Source organism: Procambarus clarkii, chromosome 28, assembly GCF_040958095.1.
Source record: "Procambarus clarkii isolate CNS0578487 chromosome 28, FALCON_Pclarkii_2.0, whole genome shotgun sequence".
NCBI lineage: Eukaryota > Metazoa > Arthropoda > Malacostraca > Decapoda > Cambaridae > Procambarus > Procambarus clarkii.
The window spans coordinates 11,577,156-11,601,604 of NC_091177.1; the positions used below are offsets into that span (position 1 = coordinate 11,577,156).

Here is a 24,449-nt window from a genome sequence, read left to right on the forward strand (position 1 = left end):
AGGGGAAATGCACACTGCATTCAGGGTACCTGCCCGCCATCTGAGGAGCTGGAGGAACTCGACAACTTGTAATAATCATCTTTGTACCGTATATGTAACTCCTTTTTTGTAACGCAGTTTAAATAAAACAAACATATAAGTGTACATACAAAATAATGGGGGTGGTAGGAAAGAAAATATTAAAGTATTCAGTGAGAATCCACAAGGTCTTCTCTGAATACTCCTTATTTTCTTCTCCGAGGCTATGGGTCCTCACATTTGCACCAGATCGAGGTGGTACCCCTCACAACTTTATATATATATATATATATATATATATATATATATATATATATATATATATATATATATATATATATACATATATAGAACGCCTTGAAAGAAACCAACGTCGTATATAGGCAAGACAACAAGACCTTTTTCTAGGCGATTAACAATGCATAAACAACAGAACTCCATCAAGGAGCATATAATCTCCTCACACAACCAGACCATCACCGAAGAAATCACAGAAATTAACAAGCAACACAGAAATTATCGACAGATACAACGATAACAGGAGACTCGACATCAGCGAGGCCCTACACATCAAAAAGTCAAAACCAGCAATCAACAGCCATTTAACACATAATTACATTCTACCCACGTCAAAAACACGAAACAGCACAGAAGCAAGCAAATAAATTGTACACCTGTGATTATATATCCTGTATATACCCTTTGTTTCGTGTTCTGTCTTTTCCCATTGATTTGTTTCCTGTCACACACACATACATTTATATATGTGTGTGTGTGTGTGTGTATTATGTATATATATATATATATATATATATATATATATATATATATATATATATATATATATATATATATATATATATATATATATAAATTCAGTGTATAAAGGTACTCATATAAATATCAACACAGTCTTTCCATTAGTCTTTCCAAGTAACTCATACCCCAAAATTTTGTGACTAGTCTGGTGGAAAACCTCTGGATTTTCTCCATCATCATTCTGTGTTTCACATGATAAAGACTCCAAGCAGGTGTTGCAGATTCCAGATTTATTCTGACAGACGGTGCATGAGACTAACTGAATGAGTCCATATTCAGCTCTCCAGGGGCAGTTTATATTTTATTTATGTGTGCTCACTTAGTTGTACTTGCAGGGCGCAAGCTACGGTCATGGGTTCCCTCTTCTCAACCCTTAAATAGATTAGTGTAGGTTCCAGGCCCTTTTTAGGTTTGTCATATCTGTATTTAAAGCTGTGAATGACGTTTGTCTTAAACATTCTTAACTCATTTCATTCTTTCATTATCCTGACTCTGAATTATTTTCTCCTTATGTTTCAATGACTCACTTGGGAACTTATTTTTCCTACGTGTCCCAGTATTCGTGTGCTGAATCATCTGTCCTTGTCAAAGTATTTTGTATGTTGATTATGGTGTATACCTAACGTATGAGAGTGAGAACTATGTATAGGGTGGAGATTTATTGTATGTCAGCCCCGCTCCTGTGCCAGGTAAGTCCACAACGGGCTCACCATAGCCCGTGCTACTTGGAACTTTTTGTTCCAAGCATCGAATCTTAAACAACAACAACATACTGCACACAGAAATCACAATTGCGTGATGCATCAAATGAACAAATCCACAAGGGCCGGGATGCAAATTCACAAGGAAGGGATGCTCTCGGACGCAAGTTCGAATCCTCGTCACGGCCCTTGTGGATTTGTTCATTTAAAACATATTGTATGTGATGGAGCCTTAGAGAGTGTGTAGGAGGGTGGGAGGGGAAGAGGGCGCATTTGAGGTGGTATGGGGAGGTGGTATGGGGAGGTGGTGGCGTGTATTATTGAGGAGGAGTTGACGAATAAAATTCGTTGGGTAGAGGAAGGGTTAAGGGCGGAGGTAGCGATGGGTAGGGAAGGGGAAGGGAGGGGGGGAAGGGAGGAGGGGAAGGGAGGGTACGAAAAGAACCTTCTTGTCCTTGTTCCACCTCTGCAGGCGTTGGTCTCAAGAATGTGTTGAGGGTATGAAGTCAGTATCAGTGTTGACGGCTCCCGTAGCACAGGTAAGGCGGCGACTCCTCTCTCACACGACAAGTTTAACGAGCGATCCATTTATTGCTCACAGTGGCTTAACCAAATATTGTTAAGCTCAGTAATCTTGTGTGATGGCCACTTTTAAGGCTGATTTTCGTGCAATATGGAAAATTGAATGATGTGAGTTGTATCGTGCATTGCTTTTGCTAGTCCATCTACAAGCTCATTACGGGGAGTGTGTGGGACCCATTGGATGGAAATGTCATATACATTTATATGATGTTCATGGAGAAATTGAAGGCATGGGTGAACGAGCTCTTTGCACGTTTTGGTGTAGTTGTAATTGCCTGCATCGCACTTTTGAAGTCACTAGAGAGAGTGTATTTCCAAGCTGGTAGTGTTGGGATGATTTGTAGAGCTTGGTGTATGGCACATAATTCAGCTGTGAATATTGATAACGGGATTCATACGGTACTAGTGACAGGTTTCATTGTTTAGTAGGAACATAAGACCCATCTGTGTAAATTGCTGTGATATTCTGGTAGCAGCTTTCCACTGTGGAGGCAAAGGTTGAAGCTATGGTTGATTTCGGTGCAGACTTTGGTATGTTGCCTTCTAGTGCTGATGTTTAAGGAGTTACGTAATACCAAGGGGGAATATGGTGGGGACAATAAATTGGATTTCATAGTTTTGGTATATATAAGTCTGTACTAAGGTTATTTGTGACACGAATCTGGAATTGTTGCTATTGGCTGCCGTGTAAAGGATGGTTATGTGGGTGAACTGTTGGGTTAATTTTTGATCTGTATGGTTGTGTTGGGTGATCCGGAGTGACGGATAGTTGACACACATTTTGTCTCGTCTGGTGGCTAGACTTGCGAGGCCTGTGTCACCCTGAAGGCCGAGGATCAGGGTTGAACACAGGGCGTCACACACAATCGCATGGCATTGTTTTGTGTTACCTCAAGGCTCTGAAGGTTAATTTTGGGCTGACGTTGTGAGTTTCTTCACCATTTGTACTGTGATTCCCATAACTTTTCCTAAATTGGTTATCATTGGAAGCCTCGCTTCCTTGGCGGAAGGTGTTAACTTCAGAGGGTATAAGGTCAGTTAAGAGGGGCTTCATTTCCTCTATTTTATAGAAATTGCAACTGTAATATTCTTAGCTGGATTGAAGGTGGATTGTGCTGGTCTAGAGGTGAGAGTGGATCCGGAAGGGCCAGATGATAAGCGCTCAGTGGGACTGGACAAGCTGATGGAGGGTAGAAATAGCCTAAACTACTCTATCCCTTTGAGATGCATTTTATTGTCTCAATAAACGTACTTGAACTTGAGCAGGCTGTCAGGAAGGCAAGACATAGTGATGAGGTCTTAAGTGGGAAGAGTTTATTACTACTGTATAAGCTGATGCAGCGGTTGATTTAGCTGAGCTGGAGGGGGGAATAGGAGTTAAGGATAGTTCTGTATTCTTACTCAGTAAGGGGTTCTTAACTGAGGTTATCCTTGAAGAAAATGAGACTCTATCTCTGAATATCTTGTTAAAAATGTGATAAAATCCTAAGGATTTCCTCTCAACTGTTCCTGTTCCAATCTATACGTCAAGGAAACCCAACTATTGATGTTGTATTTTAAGTTATACTGCTTCTCTAATAGGACGGGTGGCCATGATGGTTTGGTCAGTATAGTGAATGTGTACAGTATGTATATTGGGTAATTCAGTGTTCAAGGTCTATTGCATGGGGTGGAGACCTATTGCATGGGGGTGGAGACCTATTGCATGGGGTGGAGACCTATTGCATGGGGTGGAGACCTATTGCATGGGGTGGAGACCTATTGCATGGGGTGGAGACCTATTGCATGGGGAGGAGACCTATTGCATGGGGAGGAGACCTATTGCATGGGGTGGAGACCTATTGCATGGGGTGGATCTCCACCATAAGTAATGACAACCTATTGTCTTTGCGACAGATGGTCAAAGTTAGAAGTGGCAAAATACAAAGAGTGGACTGAGATGAAGAAAGTGGACAAATAATATGTATAATAAAAAGACAATTGAGGACGTTATGTTGAAAACCTAAAAACTAATCGAGTTAAAAAAAATTTTTTTTAGGAAAAGATGTATTCAGAGATAATTACCTTCTTCCCCCTAACTCTCCCCTTGCCTCTCACCCTCTCTCTCTCTCTCTCTCTCTCTCCCTCCCTGCCTCTGTCCTTCCCTCTCTCCCTTTCCTGCCTCTCTCCCTCCCCTCACTGCTCCACAACACCGACCCAAGAGCAGCAACTGAGGCTCACGAAGAATATAAACATGCAAATTATTATCCAAAGATTATAAATAGGGATAAGATAACGAGAACAAAAACACGTTAATTACTATGAAAATGTATATTAAATAATAAAAAAAAGAATTTTCAGGAAATTTAAAGTTAAGTCTTGGAATAATCATTAAGAGTTAAAATGAATGTTTAAATTACCCACAGAGATGGAGGGAAAGATGTCGAAGCCCCGACGGCTGGCTAATTTCGCCTACGGGAAGGAGTACTGTGACTCTCTACAGGTGCACGCCTCACAGGTATGTTTAGACACATGCAGCTTCCACTACTACACCTGCCTGCGTACTAGTGACAGGTATATACACCTCTGCTACAACTCTGCTCCTCAGGTACGGTGACAAAATAGGTAAGTTGATTCACGATCAAAGATCACATTCACTCTAAAAAATCTACCACTTTTTACCAATCAACCAATCTATCACAAAGTATATTTATGCCTGTGCCACCTCTTGGGTGGCTTATTCTTCATCAACCAATCAGGTAGGTTGAGTCATTTCAGGGGAAAGGGGGCCACTTCGCAGGCAGAATTAGGGTACAGAAACGACCACCATAAAATCACCACCAGTACTCAAGTACGACTCAACATGTGACTATACATTATAAAACTCTGCCAAAAATCATGCACAGTACAATTTTGGTTTTGTGAAATTATCCTTCAAAAAATGTTCTTTGAAGCCTTAATTAAAACAGGACCAATGTCTCTCAACTCCCAAGACCAGTATTTGTATAACCAAATGATTACGCACGGATATTACCAAGACCCATAGGTTTGAGAGTATGAAGGGCATGATACAATTGTTAACAACCCCACAATTTGTCTGTTTCTATTCTAATTGTTTAAGATTGTGAGTAAAACATTTTAGCGAACAGATATCATAAACTATTCGAAAAATCAGTCAGTCAAGTCCCTGGTGAGGTGTTTGCCATGGTCCTAAAGGAATGTGAGGAGGAGCTAAGTTATCCCTCTTCTCATGTATTCATTAAGGCGTTAAAGTTGGGCATTCTCAGCATTGTGTGAAAGCTGCGACTTAGGTACACATTTTGGAGGGGTGTGATTGTAGTTCTAATTGTGGAGGGGTGTGACTGTAGCCCAAATTTGTAAGGGTGTGATTGTAATCCCAATTTGGAAGGGTGCGACTGTAGCCCCAATTGTGGAGAGCTGTTACTGAAGCACTGAACATTTTCACAATTCTAAGCTCGCTCAGTAATTTCGAAATAGAAAGACCGGAAATATTTTTTACAGCATAAATTAAGCGCCACTCCGAGGGGGTTTCTCTGCGGGTAAATATCATCACATTTATGCTACTAAGCGGAGCAGAGGATGTGAGCAATACACGCGAGGCTATCTCTGTACACACGAGGCTTCCTGCACAACGTACAGGAGGCATCCTGCACAATAAACGTGAGGCTTCCTGCACAACACGATTGGAAAGTCTTGACGACTCTCTTACGTTGTAATAGTTTATCAGTACTTAACCCTCAGTGTCTACAGGGGAAGTAACATGTCTGCTGAAGAAACAAGCTTCATCAAAGACATCTGAAGCACTTGAGATTCATGATACATAATTTTGCATAAATTATGCGATGTTGGCATCGGACGTTACTATATAAATCTGTTCGATAACGTAGTTGACGGCAATTTAGATACTTTAAAAGGTGTGGTTAGACTTGGTTAGCATAAATTTGGTTTGGTTTACATTAAGTTGGGTTAGGTTAGATCAAGATTAGGGTTTAGTTTGGTAAAGTTACTTATTTTCAATCATCAAAAACAGCTAACATCAATGAACAAACATTTTCGACAAAATGATGAGAAATGCGATAATATTTTTGCTAACAAAAACTTTCAAATTCTAAAAAATTATAAGACATTAAATTATAGAAAGCTATGAGCAGTTTGGTAAAGTCAGGTATACACAATTGTTAAAACCTACAAGGAATTAAACTATATAAAGCTATGAGCAGTTTGGTAAAGTCAGGTATATAAAATAGTTTAGTGTCCAGCAGGTGTGGAGTCCCCGAGAGGCTCCGGAGGCACGTCCGGAACTACTTGCCATGACAACCGGGCGGTCAGTTTACCTTGAAGGTCAATTTTGAGGTTGGTCTTTTGTCCTGCGTGACTCTTAAAAATTGGTTTGCTGTTTCACGCCAGTGTGAGCTTTTATTTCACGCCATTTATAGGCTTTCGTTTCATGTCTTTGTGAGCTTTTGTTTCACGCCATTTATAAGCTTTTATTTTACGCCATTTATAGGATTTTGTTTCTCTCAATGCTGACTAAACGGTGAGACGCGCCGGGGTTAGGCATGCCAACACGCACCTCCCAGAATTGCAAGAATTTCAGATATTTTATCATTTGTTATAAGTTGATTTGCCCTTTCATCCAAAGTGAGTTTAGATGTATCTCTATACGACTAAACAATTTCACAATATAAAATTACAAACAACGACGTTGCAATTCCCAAAGTTTGTTACAACCTCTGTACACAACACTCCTCTCATGGAGTGAACTCCAGCTCCTGGACCCAGCAGCATAACATAGATTATTTTTAACTTTATTTTATTCTATCACAGGCTGGACACAATGTGTAATCATACACAAAGTGGAAACAAGAGTGAATAAGGCTTCCAGAGTGTTCTTGCCAAGCGATCACCTAACCGTGCAGTATGATAATATATTCTATGGCTCTGGCAACAAAACATACTTGTTCTGAATTAACACAAATTGATTTTGAGTGATGAAAGGCATAGTTAAAATAATTATTTACATTTACTTGCAATGATGATGACACCTCTATATTGACCAAGGAGCCGCACAGAGCATTAAAAAAAATCCTCCTATGGTTCTCGAACTTATTGATACGGTTTACCGTAACGTTTTGAAAATAAGTAAACTGGAACACACACAAAAAATTCAGGTGTTGAAGTACACACGCTTGCTGCTTATAATCATCAGTGAGATTAATTGACGTTTATTTCGATTTCATTGCGTTGCAAAACTAGCAAGAGGTAGCCTATCGTTTTAGTCCATAACCTACATGTTATGGACACACCTAAGTACTTCAAATGTATTTTCAGCAAGGTGAGTGCACGGAGCAGGTGTGCAATGGCTCGTTAATGAACATCAGGAGAATGGCCACGACGCCTCGGCCTCCCGCGGAGGTCCTCACCCAGGCCAAGGAGTTCTTAGATGACTACTACACTTCCATGAAAAAGTAAGTGTTGGTTTTCATTGTGGCAAATTTTCATCGTGAAAATGATGAAAATCGTGTGTGTGTGTGCAATAATAGCCACAGTGATTTAGCTAATAATTTAACTACTTTCGCTCCATGAGAGACCTACTTAGAAAACAAGCATTGAGCCATCCACTATAGAGCCTAAATCATGAAAAAAATGAAAAATCATTAATCCATTGCGTATTACTTACACACAAAAATAACCATCCACATAAACAAAACCTAATCTCATTTACACGTAAAAAGAAATAAGAAATACATTATTATATCTCGGGGAAGTAGACGGTGTCCTGCCATAGTTATACTCTTACTGAGGGTATTGCAACATCACAATATCTCTTGTATTTACCATTATGTTGCTAGACGCCTCAACCACGACGGCACTCCCACGCTGAGGAATGTTAGGATCAGGCACAGGGGGATATAAGAAACAGGCGAGGAAGAGCGTTAATGCATGTGACATGTACACTGAGGAGCTGAGAGAAGTAGTGTGGTGAGGCAAGTATAACGTGCTGGAGGAGCTGAGAGAAATACCATGTAACAGAGCTCTGGGTTTAACAGGTTGTCGAGTGAGGAACACACAGGCCGCTGGAAGGAGGTGGAGGCGAGCGTCCTGGCTCGGGGAACTTACCACCTGACTTTAGAGGAGATGGAATACGGCGCTAAGTTGGCCTGGAGGAACGCCCCGCGATGTATCGGCAGGATTAACTGGACCAGACTGAAGGTAATATGGAGAGAGAGAGAGAGAGAGAGAGAGAGAGAGAGAGAGAGAGAGAGAGAGAGAGAGAGAGAGAGAGAGAGAGAGACAGAGAGAGAGAGAGAGTGTATTATATATAGATATGTATAATCACACATCTCTTCTTAATTTTCAGGTGTTTGATGCACGAGATGTCACAACGCCCCAAGAAATGTTTGCAGCAATCTGTAGACACCTAAAGTACGGTACAAATGACGGCAACATCAGGTGGGTTTCCCTCTCCTTTTGTGTGTCTGCCATTTAATCATTATCTTCCATCCTGCCTGTTGACGTTGGTGTACCCGCCAGAATATAGGTACACGTCAGTATAAGCTCACCGGATTGTTTAACAGTGTGGAGACATCCTGACGTTCCCATGACGCATGTGAGTTGTCTCTATGTGCGTATCTGATATCATTATGTTTCAGCAGATATATGATGATATCAGAGTTCAATATTCAAGAGACACACCATGATATTCGAAAGAGACACGCACTACGATATTCGAGAGAGAGAGACACTACGATATTCGAGAGAAACACTACGATATTCGAGAGACATAATACGATATTCGAGAGAGAGGCACAATACGATATTTGAGAGAGACACAATACGATATTCGAGAGAGACACAATACGATATTCGAGAGAGACTACGATATTCGAGAGACACACTACGATATTCGAGAGAGACACACTACGATATTCGAGAGAGACACACTACGATATTCGAGAGAGACACACTACGATATTCGAAAGGGACATTACAATATATGGTGGTCTCTTTTTCCCTTGCATGGGTCCTGTGGCGTAGTGATCTACACATCTGTCGGCGCACAACCGAGGGTTTCGGTTCAATTACCGGGCAGGACAGAGACAGTTGGGCACTGTTCACCTAGCACTAAATAGGAAACCAGAGAGCTTGACAACTGTTGTCGGTTGCATCCTCAGGAAGGTCGGAAATTGGCCAAAGGAAGGGACCTGGATAAGTCTAAGTACAGGCTTCCTGTCCCTGATAACGGGAAACCATGCACAACCCACCCTGGACTTAAAGCGGATCGTCAATGGATGGCGATCCTTACTTACATAAAAATTCAACATAATAAAAACATAAAAAATTGAAAGAAGTGCATCAGGCCCGTTGACCTATACTAGCAGGTGCCATAGAACCTCATAGTATTGGTCAAAGTTTATGAGGTATTCTTGTACCTCATAAACAACTTTCCGAATGTACCTGTCATTATCCCTAAATAATCAACCAATCCTAACCCAATAAACTACACTCTAACCACAAGCAACAGAACCTAAATCAACGATATATATATACAGTTTTAAAAAGTAGAAAACGATCTATATGCGATACGACTGAGAGATATTTGACTGCATTCATTGGTATATGAATACGGGTAATTTCGTATACAAAAGATTTACCACCGGATTATCCTGTTCATTTCAAAATCATCTAAACCTAATCCAACTTTGTACAATCTAATCCAGGTTAACCTAACAATATGCTTACCTCCTGGATTATATCCTCAGGTATAGTTGGGTGGGGGTCGGGGGTGATCTTCGACAAGCTGTTGGCTTCCTGTCCCTTTCTAGGTCACTAGAGATGGTGACCAGGTAAATTCAGGCAAATACATATAGTTTTAATTACTGGAAAGCGAGAACATAGCTACCGGTCCTCTTGTCTCCTCTTCCCTCTAGTAGAGTTTAAGACATGAGAAAGATATGTTTGCCTCAATGCCAATGCTACTTTATAAACAAACCTAACCTACCCCAATCTAACCTATCCTAAGCTAACCTAACCTACCTATCCTATTCTAACCCAACCTATCCTGCCCCAGAATTTGTTTTTGCATGTACTGTATATGGACGGGGAGTGGACGGGGTAAGTGACGAGGTCATAATGGCGGTAGAGGTTATAGACGTGCCTGGCGCTCCTCCTGCAGGTCGGTGATCACGGTGTTCCCTCAGCGGCGGCCTGGGAAGCCAGACTTCCGGGTGTGGAACCAACAGCTCATCAGCTTCGCCGGCTACGCCAACCCCGACGGCACCGTCACGGGAGACCCTGCGTACGTCACCTTCACTCAGGTAACCTCACTCGTGGGCGTTGTATCTATTCAGGTGTGTTAGGGGAAAGGGCCTTGGCTGTTATTAGTAACATCTGACTAATACGTTCCACGTGTGAGGCAGATATGCGAGGGCCTCGGGTGGAAAGGCGGCGGAGGCAGATTTGACGTGCTGCCTCTGGTGTTGTCTGCAGCTACGGGAGAACCTCAGTTCTTCCCTATCCCCGACGACCTGGTGCTTCGTGTCCCCCTTCACCATCCCAGGTGGGTGTCCTGGATTCCTTGTGTCTCTCGTGATCAGGGGGCGAGTTTGTCTTGAGTCACTTATAATTGGCTATTGTTTACCTCGTAAGGGTAAACAATAGCCAATGAGGTAGGCCACAAAAGTGACCAATAACAGTGTAAGCCGCCACTAGTAGGGGTAAGCCATCACTGGAATTGACTTCAGTCCTTGGATAGGTTTGAGTGGTTTAAGGAGCTGGAGCTGCAGTGGTTCGCTTTGCCTGCGGTGTCGTCCATGATGTTCGACTGTGGAGGCGTGGAGTTCACCGCTGCCCCCTTCAACGGCTGGTACATGTCCACCGAGGTGGCGGCCAGGGACCTGTGTGACTCTCAGCGATACAACATCCTCCAGGTGCGTCCCTCAATTCCTTCTCCAGGTGTGTCTCTCACTTCCTCCTCCAGGTGTGTCTCTCACTACCTCCTCTAGATGCGTCTCTCAACGTCGTCTCACCGTTCCTGATGAAATCCATGACATCCAATTCACTCTGCTTTGGAGGACGAGTAGTTCGTGGAGGAGAGAGTTGGCTCGCAGCGCGAGCGATCAGGGGATGGTAGAGCGCTCCAGTTGGTGGTCATACTAGTTAAATTCGAGAATACAGGCCTATAAAGTTAGAAAAATATGGGCTGTTGCCGATTTCCAAGTTAGATATATGGGTAGAGTTTTTGGTCTAAGGATTGACAAAATTTACTGAGGGTACCTTGACCTCACTAAGGCTTTCGTTGTTGTCCCATCTAATAGATTTAATAATCATACCTCTAATACCTTTCTATATTTTTTCAATTGAATTTTATTTTTCGGAAAATTTCCGTAAAATAGTCTTGATTGGACAAATTTATATACTATTGATTGATATTGTCTGTATATGAACATAAACTTCAACCAAGAAAATGACTATTTAACGTACCGAGTACGACCAATTGGCTTTCCAAATAAAATTTGTTATCTGACTGGCAATTTTACCTCGTGTAGTAACTAATCATGCTGACTGCTATAGCCGATTGATAATGCCACCTTCCGATTGCAATAATGTCCACTTCATAAATAATATTTGCTCCGTGATCATGAAAAATATAAATATTTATTTTATTCTAATTCATTATTCTAATTTTGAGAAGTATTTACTGTTCATGTTGGTATTAAAAGGTTAGGTTATGTTTTAATGCAACAATATACAATGTGTTACTAAGACACTCTGGATGGCTTATAGCTACAAATTCTTACACAGGTCGTAGGCGAGAAAATGGGTCTGGACACCAGGTCTAATATCACGCTCTGGAAGGACGCAGCTGTTCTTGAAGTCCACCACGCTGTTCTGCACTCCTACAAAGTAAGTGATGGGTCCTTGACTCTCTCCTTCAAGTTATATGAGTTCTTACACCCTCCTTTCGGGCTGTTTGTATAAATCTTATACGTCTTTCTGTTAGCACTGGTTTAGTCTTCGCTTCTACTCGTGTTGATTATATTTCAGGCGTTCCTCCAATGTATATTATTTAGTCATAAGAATTTTGTATTTTAAATGGTTTTGTCTTCGTTATCCTGCTTCCAGGATAACCTGGAAGCAGGATAATGGCTTTAATACCATTCTTTCTGCATAGTTAAGGCTTTCATACCCTACTTCCTTCCATGTATTTAATATTTCAGAAACATTGATCTACTGTAAGACTGAATACATGGAACGAATTAGGGGTAAGAAAGGCTCAACAAATCATGCAGAATAAATGGTATCAAAGTCTCAAAATAATTCGGTATGTAATCTCAAAATCCTCTGGTCTACTAAATATGTCCGTGTATGCTTCAGGAGGCAAACGTGACCCTGATGGATCACTATACAGCGGCGGAGTCTTTCATGCAGTTCGCGGAGAACGAGTACCAGCAGCGGGGCGGGTGTCCGGCAGACTGGGCGTGGATCGTGCCGCCCGTCTCTGGGGCCCTTACTCCGGTCTTCCACCAGGAGATGTCCCTGTACTACCTCAAGCCCGCCTATGAGTACCAGGTGCCCGCCTGGATCACGTACGCCAAGTACAAGAAAGCCCTGCTGGGACTAGACTCCTCGAACTCCCGGAAACTCTTCAGGAAGGTCGCTCTGTAAGTCTGAATACTATGTTCAGGAGCACCAACCGCTCGAAACCAAATGCTCGTTTATAGGAAAAATAATCAGTTTAATACTGGTAGCTAACGTCACAGTAACTCTGTGTTTAGAAAACTGCAGCTAATGAGACTTCAGCCCGTCCTCAAAACATTATTAATATATACAAAATTTTGCAGTTGTCCCCCACTCACTTTTTATATAACTGAAAGCACTTGGCTCGACCTAGTTCGAATTTTTCTCGATAAGGGCTTTATTCACTTACGTATCTCTGAGTACTCAGTGGCAGAAATATAAAAACAAACTTCTTATAGACCAATCAGATACTCGTCACTGTCTGATTGCTTCTAGTAACGGTTCATTCTATGACAGATCGCACGAGATTTATTACAAGCCGCCTTCTCTGGTACTAATTTAATTAGATATATAATTACATGTTAAACTCTTACTGGCTGAATCTGAAGGTCCGTAACAATCTGTCATATATTTTACCGAATTGCTAATTATTAGAAAAACATCTCGAATAGGGCAATATTTATAATATATGAATATGTTGAAGTAAATTGTATAAACGTTGCCCGACTGACCATAACATAGTGCTGGAGGGGCAGAGAGCAGTTTATTCCATATACACTGTAAATCCTTTATAAGCCAAACGTATTTTTTTTTAATAATTTAGCTACTCATAAGTATTTTCATAACGGCGCGTTTTGTTGGAGAGTGACCATTTTTGGAGCTGAATATCATCTGAATTAGAATCATCTCTATGACCTTTGCCCGGCGTGCCTGGCCATATTTAGCCCAGATTGTAGCGCAGTATTTGAAGCTTGAAACTGCAAATTTGGTATAGAGGCAGCGGCAGTTGGCTCCCAAAGCTGCAAAATTTACAAAATAACACATGACCTCCTGACGTTAATACATGCTGAGGAGGCCCAGTACAAATATTACGACTGCTGGATTTTATACATTTTTCCCTTCGACATGCCACTCCCAGTGGAGAATAACAGTGTTTGTCTAAATATAACCTAACCATAACCCCTTTATTAGAGTTACATATTTCACAACGGATGTAAAGCTTATCTCTTTAGACTAGCTAGAAACAGACTGGGGATATATACTCAACTCTCTCTCAAAAAAGTCACATATTAATAGTAATAATTAACATTTTAACTGTATTCTGTTATTAATTACATTTGTATATATATATTACTTAAATAACTCGTCATTTCTGGCAGGAGTGTACTGTTCGCCAGTACCCTCTACAGCGCGGCCCTCAACAGGCGGGTTCACGTGACCATCGTGTACGCCACAGAGACTGGCAAGTCCCAGCTTTACGCCAAGAGTCTCTCTGAAGTCTTCAAACGGAACTTCAAACCCAAGGTAGATGCTTCAGTATCATTCGTGGTGTACTCAAGTTTATGTTACCTTCACCTCGTAACAACACAAGTCCTATATGACAAATAGTTGCAGTCCTTCCAGCATTTAAGCATTTAAGAATGCTGTTTAAACATCGCATACATGGAAGAGTTATTGGGACTTTTTCGTTTTCTTTTATTAGCTCCTGTTGCAGGCTTTATATGTCGGATGTGAGAAGTTGCAAAGAAAATTGGCATACTATATATATATATATATATATATATATATATATATATATATATATATATATATATATATATATATATATATATATATATATATATATATATATATATTTATACTATACATTAGCAACTTCCAAGACGTTAGTATATATTTTAGTCAAGATCACCAAGATGAGATTTTTGTTTTTATCTAATAAGACCTATTTTATGATCAAAGAAAGATCGATAGCCTCCAGAGTTAAGATGACCTGCTATATATTTTCCTTGCCTGTAATGCAGTCCCGTCTCGTCCTTGTAATTATAGCTTTTTGTCTTTTCTATTGTCTTTCACTGTGTCCTCACTTCGCATTTTCTTCTGTTCCCTTTCGTTTGCAATTTTACCACTTTGTCTTTCTTCCCCTACACAAACGACGATTTTTCTCTGAATCGTCTTCGTGGATTATAATCCATTCCTACTTCAATTACTGTTTGCTATTACACATTAATCTCGGTTCACATCGCCTTTTCCAAAAACAAACTTTTCCTCTAAATGTGCTTTCCCTGCTACTGTCCACCTTCCGTAAATAAAAGCTGTGAGAGCACGACCTCTGTCCCTACAGGTACTGTCTATGGCAGACTACGAGGTGAGCAAAGCTGCGTTATCGGGCGAAGGTCTCCTGCTGGTGGTGGCCGCCACTACAGGCGCAGGGGAACCTCCACAAAACGGTCAGGTAAGTGGATGAAGGGACGAAGAAGAAGGAAAGAATCAAGTGAATTCCCACTTATTGGTCAGATGGGTGGGGGAGGAAGTGGTGGTGGTGGTGGGGAAAGGCGGAGATGACGCAGGCAATCTATTGTAACATGTCAAGGAGGTGTAGTTAGCACTTTGTTTGTGACTCTGTGTGCATGTTTGTATGTGGTATGTTGTTGTTTGCTCGTGAGTGTATTTCTGGGAGTTTGGGTACGTGTGTGTGTGTGTGTGTACTCACTTATTTGTATTCGTCAGTTGTTCCTGCACGAGCGAGCTATTATCTCTTTGACCCCACGCCATTCTAGCCGTCGCTTGTCTAATATACTGACTCCTTACCTGTCTACTTTCATATTTACTAAATATATCTCTCTCTAAAACGCAAAAACAAACACATAATTATTATATATAGTAAATAGGTACCTGGAAATTTTCAGGTACCTATTCACTTCTAGGTAAACAGAGTCATCCAGTGAAAGGAAACTATCCAGTTATTTTTGTCTCGGCCGGGAATCAAACCCGGGTCTCTCGAGTGTCAGTCGCGAACGCTGACCAATAGATCACGAGATCCTCTGTGTGGATATGTGCGTGCGATTACGTGCGCGCAAGCGCTCTCACATACACGTGCTTGCAGAGGAGGAGCATTATAGGTCTATACCTCCCCCAGCCAACTTTCCTAACCCCTCCTCCCCCCAATTAGTTAATGCAATGACTTACCTTCCTTTTCATATTTCCGTATGTTGCTTGTTGAGTTCGCTTCGAGTACCTCTTCTTGATGGCCCTTGCACTTGCTTGCAACTCGCACAAAAGAAGTGTTGCCGACGTCCGCTTGTGTTGCGAATACGATGGTGACTTCTCACCCATCGAGGTGAGGGCGTCGGGGTCCACTCGGAGGTAAACGTTGCCAAACGGTTGTTCGGATTCTTGAGAGAGCCACACTGTCGTTCGAGTAATGATTGTTTCACGCAAATGTAAATGGTATTATATTCGCTATTTTTTTTATTTCGTTTTGTACTATTTTCTTATTCCACCTCTAATGTACGGCAAATATTTAATAAGATTTTTGGATTGTATCTCGTCATAGGGAAGTTAGTTTAGAGTAAAATAGGCAGTAATTAGCCACGGAAGATTGACTATATCCTTGCCCCAGACTCGTTCCAGTACCTTGGTAATATTTGTAGAGGTAAAAAATCCAGGGGAAGCTAGCGTTGGAGCTTCCCGGGTAATATGAGAGCTTATGAGACAAATACCACACAATCTAATATATATATATATATATATATATATATATATATATATATATATATATATATATATATACACATATGTTAATTTCTCAGTTTATATACACTAAGAGGTGTACTTTAGTCCTGGACTATGTTCACAATAAAGGTATATTTTCTAATTGGCCACAAAGTTATTGTGATGGCCTTAGTAACCCTCCAACGGTTAATAAGCCTTAAGCCAAATACCAAACCCCAAAACGGCTGAATGCTGTGAGTTAAGTAGGTGAAGGTGATGTTCTGGGACACGTTTTGTTGAGGATTTCTAAATTGTCTACTTTATTATTATTTTTTTTACGTGGCCCTCCAGACCGGGGCTGCATATTTTAGTGTTGGTCTTACGTAGGATCTTTATAATGTTCTGAAGGTCTCTCTAAGTATGTGCCTGAAAGCTGCTTGATATTTTATATGTTCCTGAATGCTGCAGACTTTATTTTGCTAATTTGTATTGAAGACACCAAGTTTGGGGTTATGGATAACCAGATCTTTCTAGTTTTCTGTGTATATGCCTAAATATGTTTGCAGGGTTGAGCGTTAGCTCCTGGGGCCAGATTCACGAAGCAGTTACGCAAGTACTTACGAACGTGTACATCTTTCCTCAATCTTTGATGGCTTTGTTTACATAATTGAAACAGTTTACAAGCCTGAAAACTTGCCAATCAACTATTGTTATTGATATAAACCGCCTCCTGGTGCTTCGGAGCTCATTAACTGTTTAATAATTATAAACAAAGCCACCAAAGATTGAGAAAAGATGTACAGGTTCGTAAGTGTTTGCGTAACTTCTTCGTGAATCTAGCCCCTGGTCCGGCCATCCAAATATATTTAGTTCGAGGTAATTGGAGTAAAACATTTTTTCTAGTCATATTTACGTATAAGCTTACGATTTAGTTAGCTTCAGCTTTGACCTTCCTCTGATTCTCTTTACTGTCCGCAGGAGTTCGTCAAGACTTTGTACAACATTAAGGAAGAGCTTAACTCTGGGAACACCAATGTTCAAAAGTTAGTAAACTATCTTTCAATGTTTTGTTGTATATACATTTATGCAGTCACTGAATATTATGTGTATTATTAAAATTATTTAAATTATATTTCATTAATTGTTGGTGCTGATATTTGTAAATTTTGTTGTATGGTTTCCTCAGTATAATGCTCATATATTTAGTGGGAGACTGAGTATATCAACCCATGTTTACTATATTGAATACATAACTGAAATTTCCTCCTGTGCTCTAATCACCATATGGGATTCTGTTCCATTTGATTTGTTAACTATTTTTAGTTGACGCGCCTCAATGTAGAAGTTTTAAATATCTGCACAATTTAGGAGTTAACTTAAACTGTAAGTTAACTTAAACTTAAGTTAAACTAAAAAATCCCGTCAAACTTAATTATAGTTTCTTCTAACAGGAAAATGTTTGTGGAATAAAGAGCCACATAAGATCATGAAAACAATACCTGCACTCTTACGACACCCGACCACAAGATCAATACATTTGTAGCGCAGTTTTAACTTCATCTAAGATTCGTATATTCGCCATCAGTCTTGCAGCATTAGCCTTATGATAATATTTTAGTTAAAAAATTAATTTAATTCAAAATTAAACAAACAAAAAGGACAAACATCTTAGCAACAAATTTGCTATAAAAAATAAGTTCAGAGACTTCTAAAAACCATAATTAGTTAAAAACACCAAGAGAATATAACCTTTATAGAGACAAAACAATCATCGAGACCTGCTTACTGAAGACGAATGAATGTTTCCAGGTTTCCAAAGGAGGAGGCAATATGTCCCTGATAGGCTATCAAGGTCCTCCCTAGTTCTAGAAAACCGCTAAACTCAAATAGAAACCGCAAGACTTCACTAGGAACCGCTAGACACCACGAGGAACCGCTAAACTCGGATAGAAACCGCTAGACTTTCATTTCCAATCGGAACCGATTGGAAACACGTATAAAAAAAGTAATGGAAACCCCAGAGATTGCTAATTGCATGGCAGCTGATCCCAGTAGTTAAAAAAAATTCTGGCACTATATCTCCTTCGAGTGTTAGCATATGTAAATAAAGCACAATTTTTATTATTTTCTGTAGGTTATCCTTCCAGGAAGACTACAACAGTTTCAAAATGTAAGTATTATGTATTAACTACATTTAAGTAGTCTGGTGATGTGTCCATTAAAAAAAAATATAGTAAATATCTAGTATCTAGAAAAAAAATATTTGGTATTATTATTCACATTCGAAGCATCTTAATGTGATTTCTGTTTTTGTTTATTTAACTGGGTGCATGTTTATTCTATGTGTGTTTATACATATTTTCGTGTGTATGAGTGTGTATGAGTGTGTGTTTTAATGAAACATACATGAAGTCACGAGTACATTCACCTTCCTGCCAGCACTACCACCAGCTCTGTACTTGAAGAAATGACAACCAACCCGAAGATGAAGGAGAACGACCACAAGATGATGAACGGTTTCAGCAGTTTCCTGCGCATGTTGGGACTACGTCAGGGACCCCAGCAGGACCTGGTGAGGCGCACCTCCACCCCGGCCACCTCCGTCAGCTTCAAGTAGGTGTTTTGGTCTTAGTCTTGTTAATGGTACGACGTACCTGAGGGCTGGCTGGTGACAGCTGGAAGAGTGTTTCATGTGTAGTGCTTTGGTTATGTATAATCTCCTATTGGACATTATAGGCTTATACTATGATTGTACACCTCTTCACAGCAGCCAGTGTAATATATAAATCGTGGTTGAATTTCTCAATGTTAGTTATTGTGTGGCGTTCTTATTACTCTTTGGTTGTTCAGTTAAAGTCTAGTGGTTAAGTCAATATGCGCATTTTTAAATATTCAGACAAAAAATTATTGACCGATTATATTCTTTACAAATGAGTTAAAACTACGAGTAAACGGAAAAGAAAAATAATTAATAAAGTTTCTGTATTGTACCTGGGATATAACAAATTTCACATTAATTTTATTTTTTATATCAATCTCAGGCGCTGAAATTAGCCTTTAACGTTAAAGCATTACTATGTTTTCTTTCTGTCTGAAGAGAAACAAATGTGTTCATTATAGTTTTTTTGCGAGCGATATATTCGAGCTCTACGTTGCAATACGTTCTGAAAATCATCTAATTAATGACTTTAAATATAATATAAATGAATTTTCCTTAGTTATTTATTAGTTATAAAATTAGAGTTTTTCTAGTGTTAACCCTTGCACTGCTTCGATTGGTATTTTCAATTATCTTCTCCAATCCAATCCCCATAGGCAACTTTTTTTCATTTGATTTCTTAACTATTTTTTAATCATGTGCACCTCCCTATAGTACTTTTAAATTGCTGCGCCTTTTAAGGGTTAAAGAGTGTATATGCAGAATTAAATTCCTTATAATTATTTAAATGCGAGTGTTTACTGATGCAAATCGTACTGTGCTCATACGTACTGAATCACGTCAATAGACGTTTTGTGCAGCCTAAGAGATAACATTACTATTCTATTAAGGATAACATTTTAAACTCTTAATACTAGGATACTTCTTGGGTATTACAAATTCAGACGGAAGTTGAATGATTTTTTGGTGTCAGGTACGCAGTCTTTGCCCTGGGGTCAAGCAACTACAAACATTTCTGTGCCTTCGGCAAGTACGTGGATCACCTTCTACACCTGTCAGGTGGTGACTGTATTCTGAAATTGGCTTGTGGTGATGACCTTGACAACCAAGAACAAGCCTTCAACACCTGGTCTGCACAGGTTTTCAAGGTAGGCACAGCTGGTAGTACATCATCCTAATCTGGTCCACAAGGGTGTTTAAGGCAGGCAAGGCATAAAATACAAACCAATTCAGTCACTTAAGTGACTGACTTGTTGAATACAGTGAGCTTCAATACAGTTAGTATTGAAGCTTCTTATATTAATACGTATGTTAGTATTGAAGCTTCTTATATTAATACAGTTAGTGGCCAGTTATGACTTCACGTCCTCACAGATGTTTTAAAGTAGGCACAGTTGGTAATACATATTCTCATTTTAAGCTGCACAGTTGTGGACAAGTACCTACAGTTAGTGAATGCCACATCCTAAACACTTGATCTAAAGTACGCTCTATGGAAGCTCAATAACGACTCATCAAATTAAACGCAACTTTGCTGCAACTTTATTACTCCTACAACATAAACAAATGTTGTAGTTACATTGTGTGTTTGTTGGGACTGCACATCTGTGTTAGAAACATATGCCTCTCACACCAGCCTCATTCAGGTGTTCCAGGTAGCATCACTCAGTAACTCAACCTCCACATGCATGCTCTACAGGTGACGAACTTAAGCATAACCACTCATGCACGCACACATTTGATTGACAGTTGAGAAGCGGGACCAAAGAGCCAGAGCTCAACCCCCGCAAGCGCAACTAGGTGAGTACTTTTGTCACATACACCCTGTGGAGGATAAGAAAAAACAAAGCAAATGTAATTATTAGTTAGCATAATAGGCTGAAATATTAGATAATTACCCAACACACTTTAACAATATTTATCTAGGCCGACGGGCAATAAACTACGATCCATTCACATGGGCTGTAGGAGTTTCGAACCGCGGACCCCACGCGTGTGAGGCCAAAGCTCTATCGACTGGGCTATGAGTAGTGTTAACAAGGAAAGTTGTAATTAACCGCAACATTGTGTTGTACCAGGCGGCGGCTGAGGAGTTTGGTGCCGAGGACTGTCAAGATGCCACCCTCAGGATCGAGGAGCTTACTGCCGATGCTGTCAAACTGTCACCTGCCATACACCACACGTCCCTGGCACAAGGTGAGTAATATTGTCTGTCTGACTGTCTATCTGTCCGTCCGTCTCTCTCTCTCTCTCTCTCTCTCTCTCTCTCTCTCTCTCTCTCTCTCTCTCTCTCTCTCTCTCTCTCTCTCTCTCTCTCTCGATTGACCGATCGAACTGTAGCTTTCTATTGCAGTGGCCGTTACGTCTGTTCTACTCCTTAAATGTCTGTTCTTCCACCAGAGTTGTATAATTCCCAAAATCATGCTATCTAAACATTTTCATGTAGACAGGAGCTTTATCTGTGATTGTTACTTTTCTGAAACGAGTCACTGTAAGTCCACTCGAGCCAAAACGTAGTTTCGATAAAAACCTGTGAGATGCAGAGTATGAGTCACAATAACGTGGCTGAAGATATTATGATCAAACCACGCATCAAAAAGTTAAGGAATGACGACGCTTCGGTTATACGATTGATTTGATTTTTGATTGTTGCCGCCGAAGGCGGCTAGTTTATTGTGCACCCCATACTCATCCTGTGAGCGGTAGCGCAAAAACATTACAGAGGGTACAAAAGGTCTCTATCAGACCACATCTTAGATTATTACATAAACAATTTCATCTATCCTTCACACATACGAGTTGATAATGGTTCGGGAGGAACCGAAACGTTGTAGTTTCTACACACAGTGATGTGTGGTGTGGTCATCAGACTTCTGATATCACAATCTACCAAACAGCTTTGTTACAATGTTGGTTCCTTTCTATTTTCTACTTTATCGTCCCAACTGTGAAGACTAGACTATATCCTGAGGAAATGGGTTGCTCGATGAGATTTAATATCATGATTAGAATGAAACTGACCTATTCACTACAAAAGTCAGGAATTCAACCAAGGGACCATGTTCAAAGTCCCATGTTCTCTTTGTGACATGGAAAATGTTTGCGTCCGTCTTTGAATGTGCCCCTTCACTCTTCCTCAGTTAATCTCTTGATAACATGCAACACACTGCTTTTTCACCATATACGTGTCATTAATATTCATCATAAGCGACCCCTCACTTTCAGTGTCTTATCAATTATCACTATATCGCACTCTCTGAAAATTCGGCAGTCATTATTCATCTTCCTTTTTTGTCTGTATCGCTCACACATCATCATCGATCAATCAATGTGGCTTCACAATAATCTCTTCACAATCATTTGAATTATTCACTAATTCACTGTCACAAGAAGCAGCTTCACCATCAATGGGAGTGTGCACCAATTAGCCATAAATGTTTCAATGTGCTTAACCAATCAAATGTGTCAATCTTCTCTCTGCGAGTTACTATAAACAGGCTCAATATCACATGTAAGGCGCAGTACTTATCCAAACAAAGTAATAAAAACAGTAAAGCAAATCATTAAGTTTCAGTTTGTACAGATGTTACACATATTCCAGGTCTGTCCCAAGTTCACGGCAAGAAGATTCAAAGTTTCCCGGTGCTGGAGACAAAGATTTTACACGAGGAAGGAGACAGGTAAGGTTTAAGTGGGACAGGTGAGTTAATGACCACTGAAAATGATGCGCAGATATTGTTATCCAAAAAGCGGTAATGCTGGAGTGTTTCTGTATGTAAATACTGGATATTTGAGAAGGATGAATAAAGATCAATATGAAAATCTGGGGGTTTATGGTAGGCACAAATATATACAATTTTTAGGAGAGGAATTTTGTACTAGGACCAAGTTAGTTTTCAATGAGAGAATTGTGTTTTATAGACAATATTTGAGATTTATTTGTTAGGTCATTAACTCTCCAGGATAAAGAAGTAAGCTTCTTTTACGATCAGGGGATCTTCTCTGAAGCAAAATATGTTTACACTTAGGCTTTGCTAGTTCCAGACGGTGGAGATTATCTTCTTATGAGGATCTTCTTATAAACCTCTCCATCAGCATTAACGTTTGCATTTAGTTTGTCAAATATTCAATTAAAAGCTACTGACTCACTTATAGCTCTTGAAAGAAACAGTTGATTATCAGCTTTGAGCCTCGACAATTGTTTACTGATCAACCAGCAAGTTTACTTTAGCTCTGAACCGAAGTAAAGTTTCAGTGTAATAGATATATATTCAGCTTCTCGGTATACCTCGGTATAAGGACGAGTACCTCCTCTTACTGTGTGCGTCGTCCTGCAGGTGGACCCAGATGGTGGTAGTGGATGTGAGTGAGGGTGGCGGGATGAAGTACCAGCCCGGGGATCACGTCGGGCTCCTGCCCGCCAACAGCCCGGCTATGGTGACGGCCCTCATCGCTCGACTTCACCGCTGTCCTGATGTAGACATTCCCATTCAGATCCTCCTCCAACGTCGACAGGGTTCCACAGGTAGGTGGACACTACACGTAGGCTGGTTCACAGCGCCCACAAGCTTCCTTAGATACAAAGTTGGTTGGTTCACAGGTTTTCCAAGGAACTAGAACGTTGGTTCATGAGTCTCGTAGAACACTAATAGATTGGTTCAGGAATCTCCTGGGACACCAGAAGGTTGGTTCAGTAATCTCCCGGGACACCAGAAAATTGTTTCACGAGTATCTGCAGATAAAAGCGGTATCAGGGGTTCACAGATAGTGCTGAGAGTCAGGTGGTCATACATAAACTTGATTGCTAAGGAAGTACATGTTGTGTTGGCTGTAGTGGCAGCTGTAGTGTAGTACGCAGGAGGAGTGATTTCATTAGGAAAACAAAGGTAAGAAATGCGTCCCAGGTGCCGAGAAGTACTTGGAAGGTTTCCAGAAGTAGGCGCTAAATTGGTTCCTTGGAATTAGCAGGTTTCTGCGGTTATCACGAAGTTTTAAATAGTGACGGACATTTATGGTGTTCAATAGTATACAGATAGCAGCGGTGCACAGAGCTGAGAGGATGAGACAGGTGTACAGAAATTGGTTCGTGTGTGTGTCCTCAAGTAGGTTTGGTTGTCAGAATATCACAGGTGAACTTATAGAAAATCACAAGAAGTATTTGGGTTTTAGGTTTAAAAGCCCAAATCGGTCAGATTTTAACTTCATTTGTCAGAACATTATATTTTTCAGGACACAATGTTACTATCCTTACATTGTGCATATATAGCAGAGACAGATAGACAGCTATACCTGGAGCGTACCTTGAGAGGGTTTCGGGAGTTCTTCTACTCCCCAAACCCAGCCAGGAACATATATATATATATATATATATATATATATATATATATATATATATATATATATATATATATATATATATATATATATATATATAT

The 24,449-nt window shown here is 40.2% G+C and overlaps 2 protein-coding genes across 4 annotated transcripts in view; one reads left to right on the forward strand and one right to left on the reverse strand.

Moving 5' to 3' along the window:
* LOC123754969 (zinc finger protein 271) overlaps positions 1-15,969 on the reverse strand; it is a 33,208-nt gene extending 17,239 nt beyond the window's left edge. For 2 of the 3 annotated variants that reach the window (XM_045737324.2, XM_069332886.1), the window contains exon 1: positions 15,831-15,961. The gene's annotated coding sequence lies outside the window, so the exon portion shown is untranslated. Of the gene's footprint in view, positions 1-15,830 lie in introns of all 3 variants that reach the window. The other variant, XM_069332887.1, reaches the window with a different exon arrangement.
* LOC123754968 (nitric oxide synthase, salivary gland) overlaps positions 4,519-24,449 on the forward strand; it is a 30,633-nt gene continuing 10,702 nt past the window's right edge. The window contains exons 1-18 of the mRNA XM_045737323.2: positions 4,519-4,617; positions 7,452-7,588; positions 8,171-8,333; positions 8,482-8,573; positions 10,297-10,438; positions 10,541-10,680; positions 10,876-11,050; positions 11,925-12,026; positions 12,498-12,784; positions 14,021-14,165; positions 14,986-15,096; positions 17,334-17,398; positions 18,490-18,525; positions 18,795-18,968; positions 19,988-20,162; positions 21,093-21,210; positions 22,616-22,694; positions 23,352-23,539. Of these exons, the coding sequence (XP_045593279.2) occupies positions 4,528-4,617; positions 7,452-7,588; positions 8,171-8,333; positions 8,482-8,573; positions 10,297-10,438; positions 10,541-10,680; positions 10,876-11,050; positions 11,925-12,026; positions 12,498-12,784; positions 14,021-14,165; positions 14,986-15,096; positions 17,334-17,398; positions 18,490-18,525; positions 18,795-18,968; positions 19,988-20,162; positions 21,093-21,210; positions 22,616-22,694; positions 23,352-23,539 (2,419 nt within the window). The 5' untranslated portion in view covers positions 4,519-4,527. The remainder of the gene's footprint in view (positions 4,618-7,451; positions 7,589-8,170; positions 8,334-8,481; positions 8,574-10,296; positions 10,439-10,540; positions 10,681-10,875; positions 11,051-11,924; positions 12,027-12,497; positions 12,785-14,020; positions 14,166-14,985; positions 15,097-17,333; positions 17,399-18,489; positions 18,526-18,794; positions 18,969-19,987; positions 20,163-21,092; positions 21,211-22,615; positions 22,695-23,351; positions 23,540-24,449) is intronic.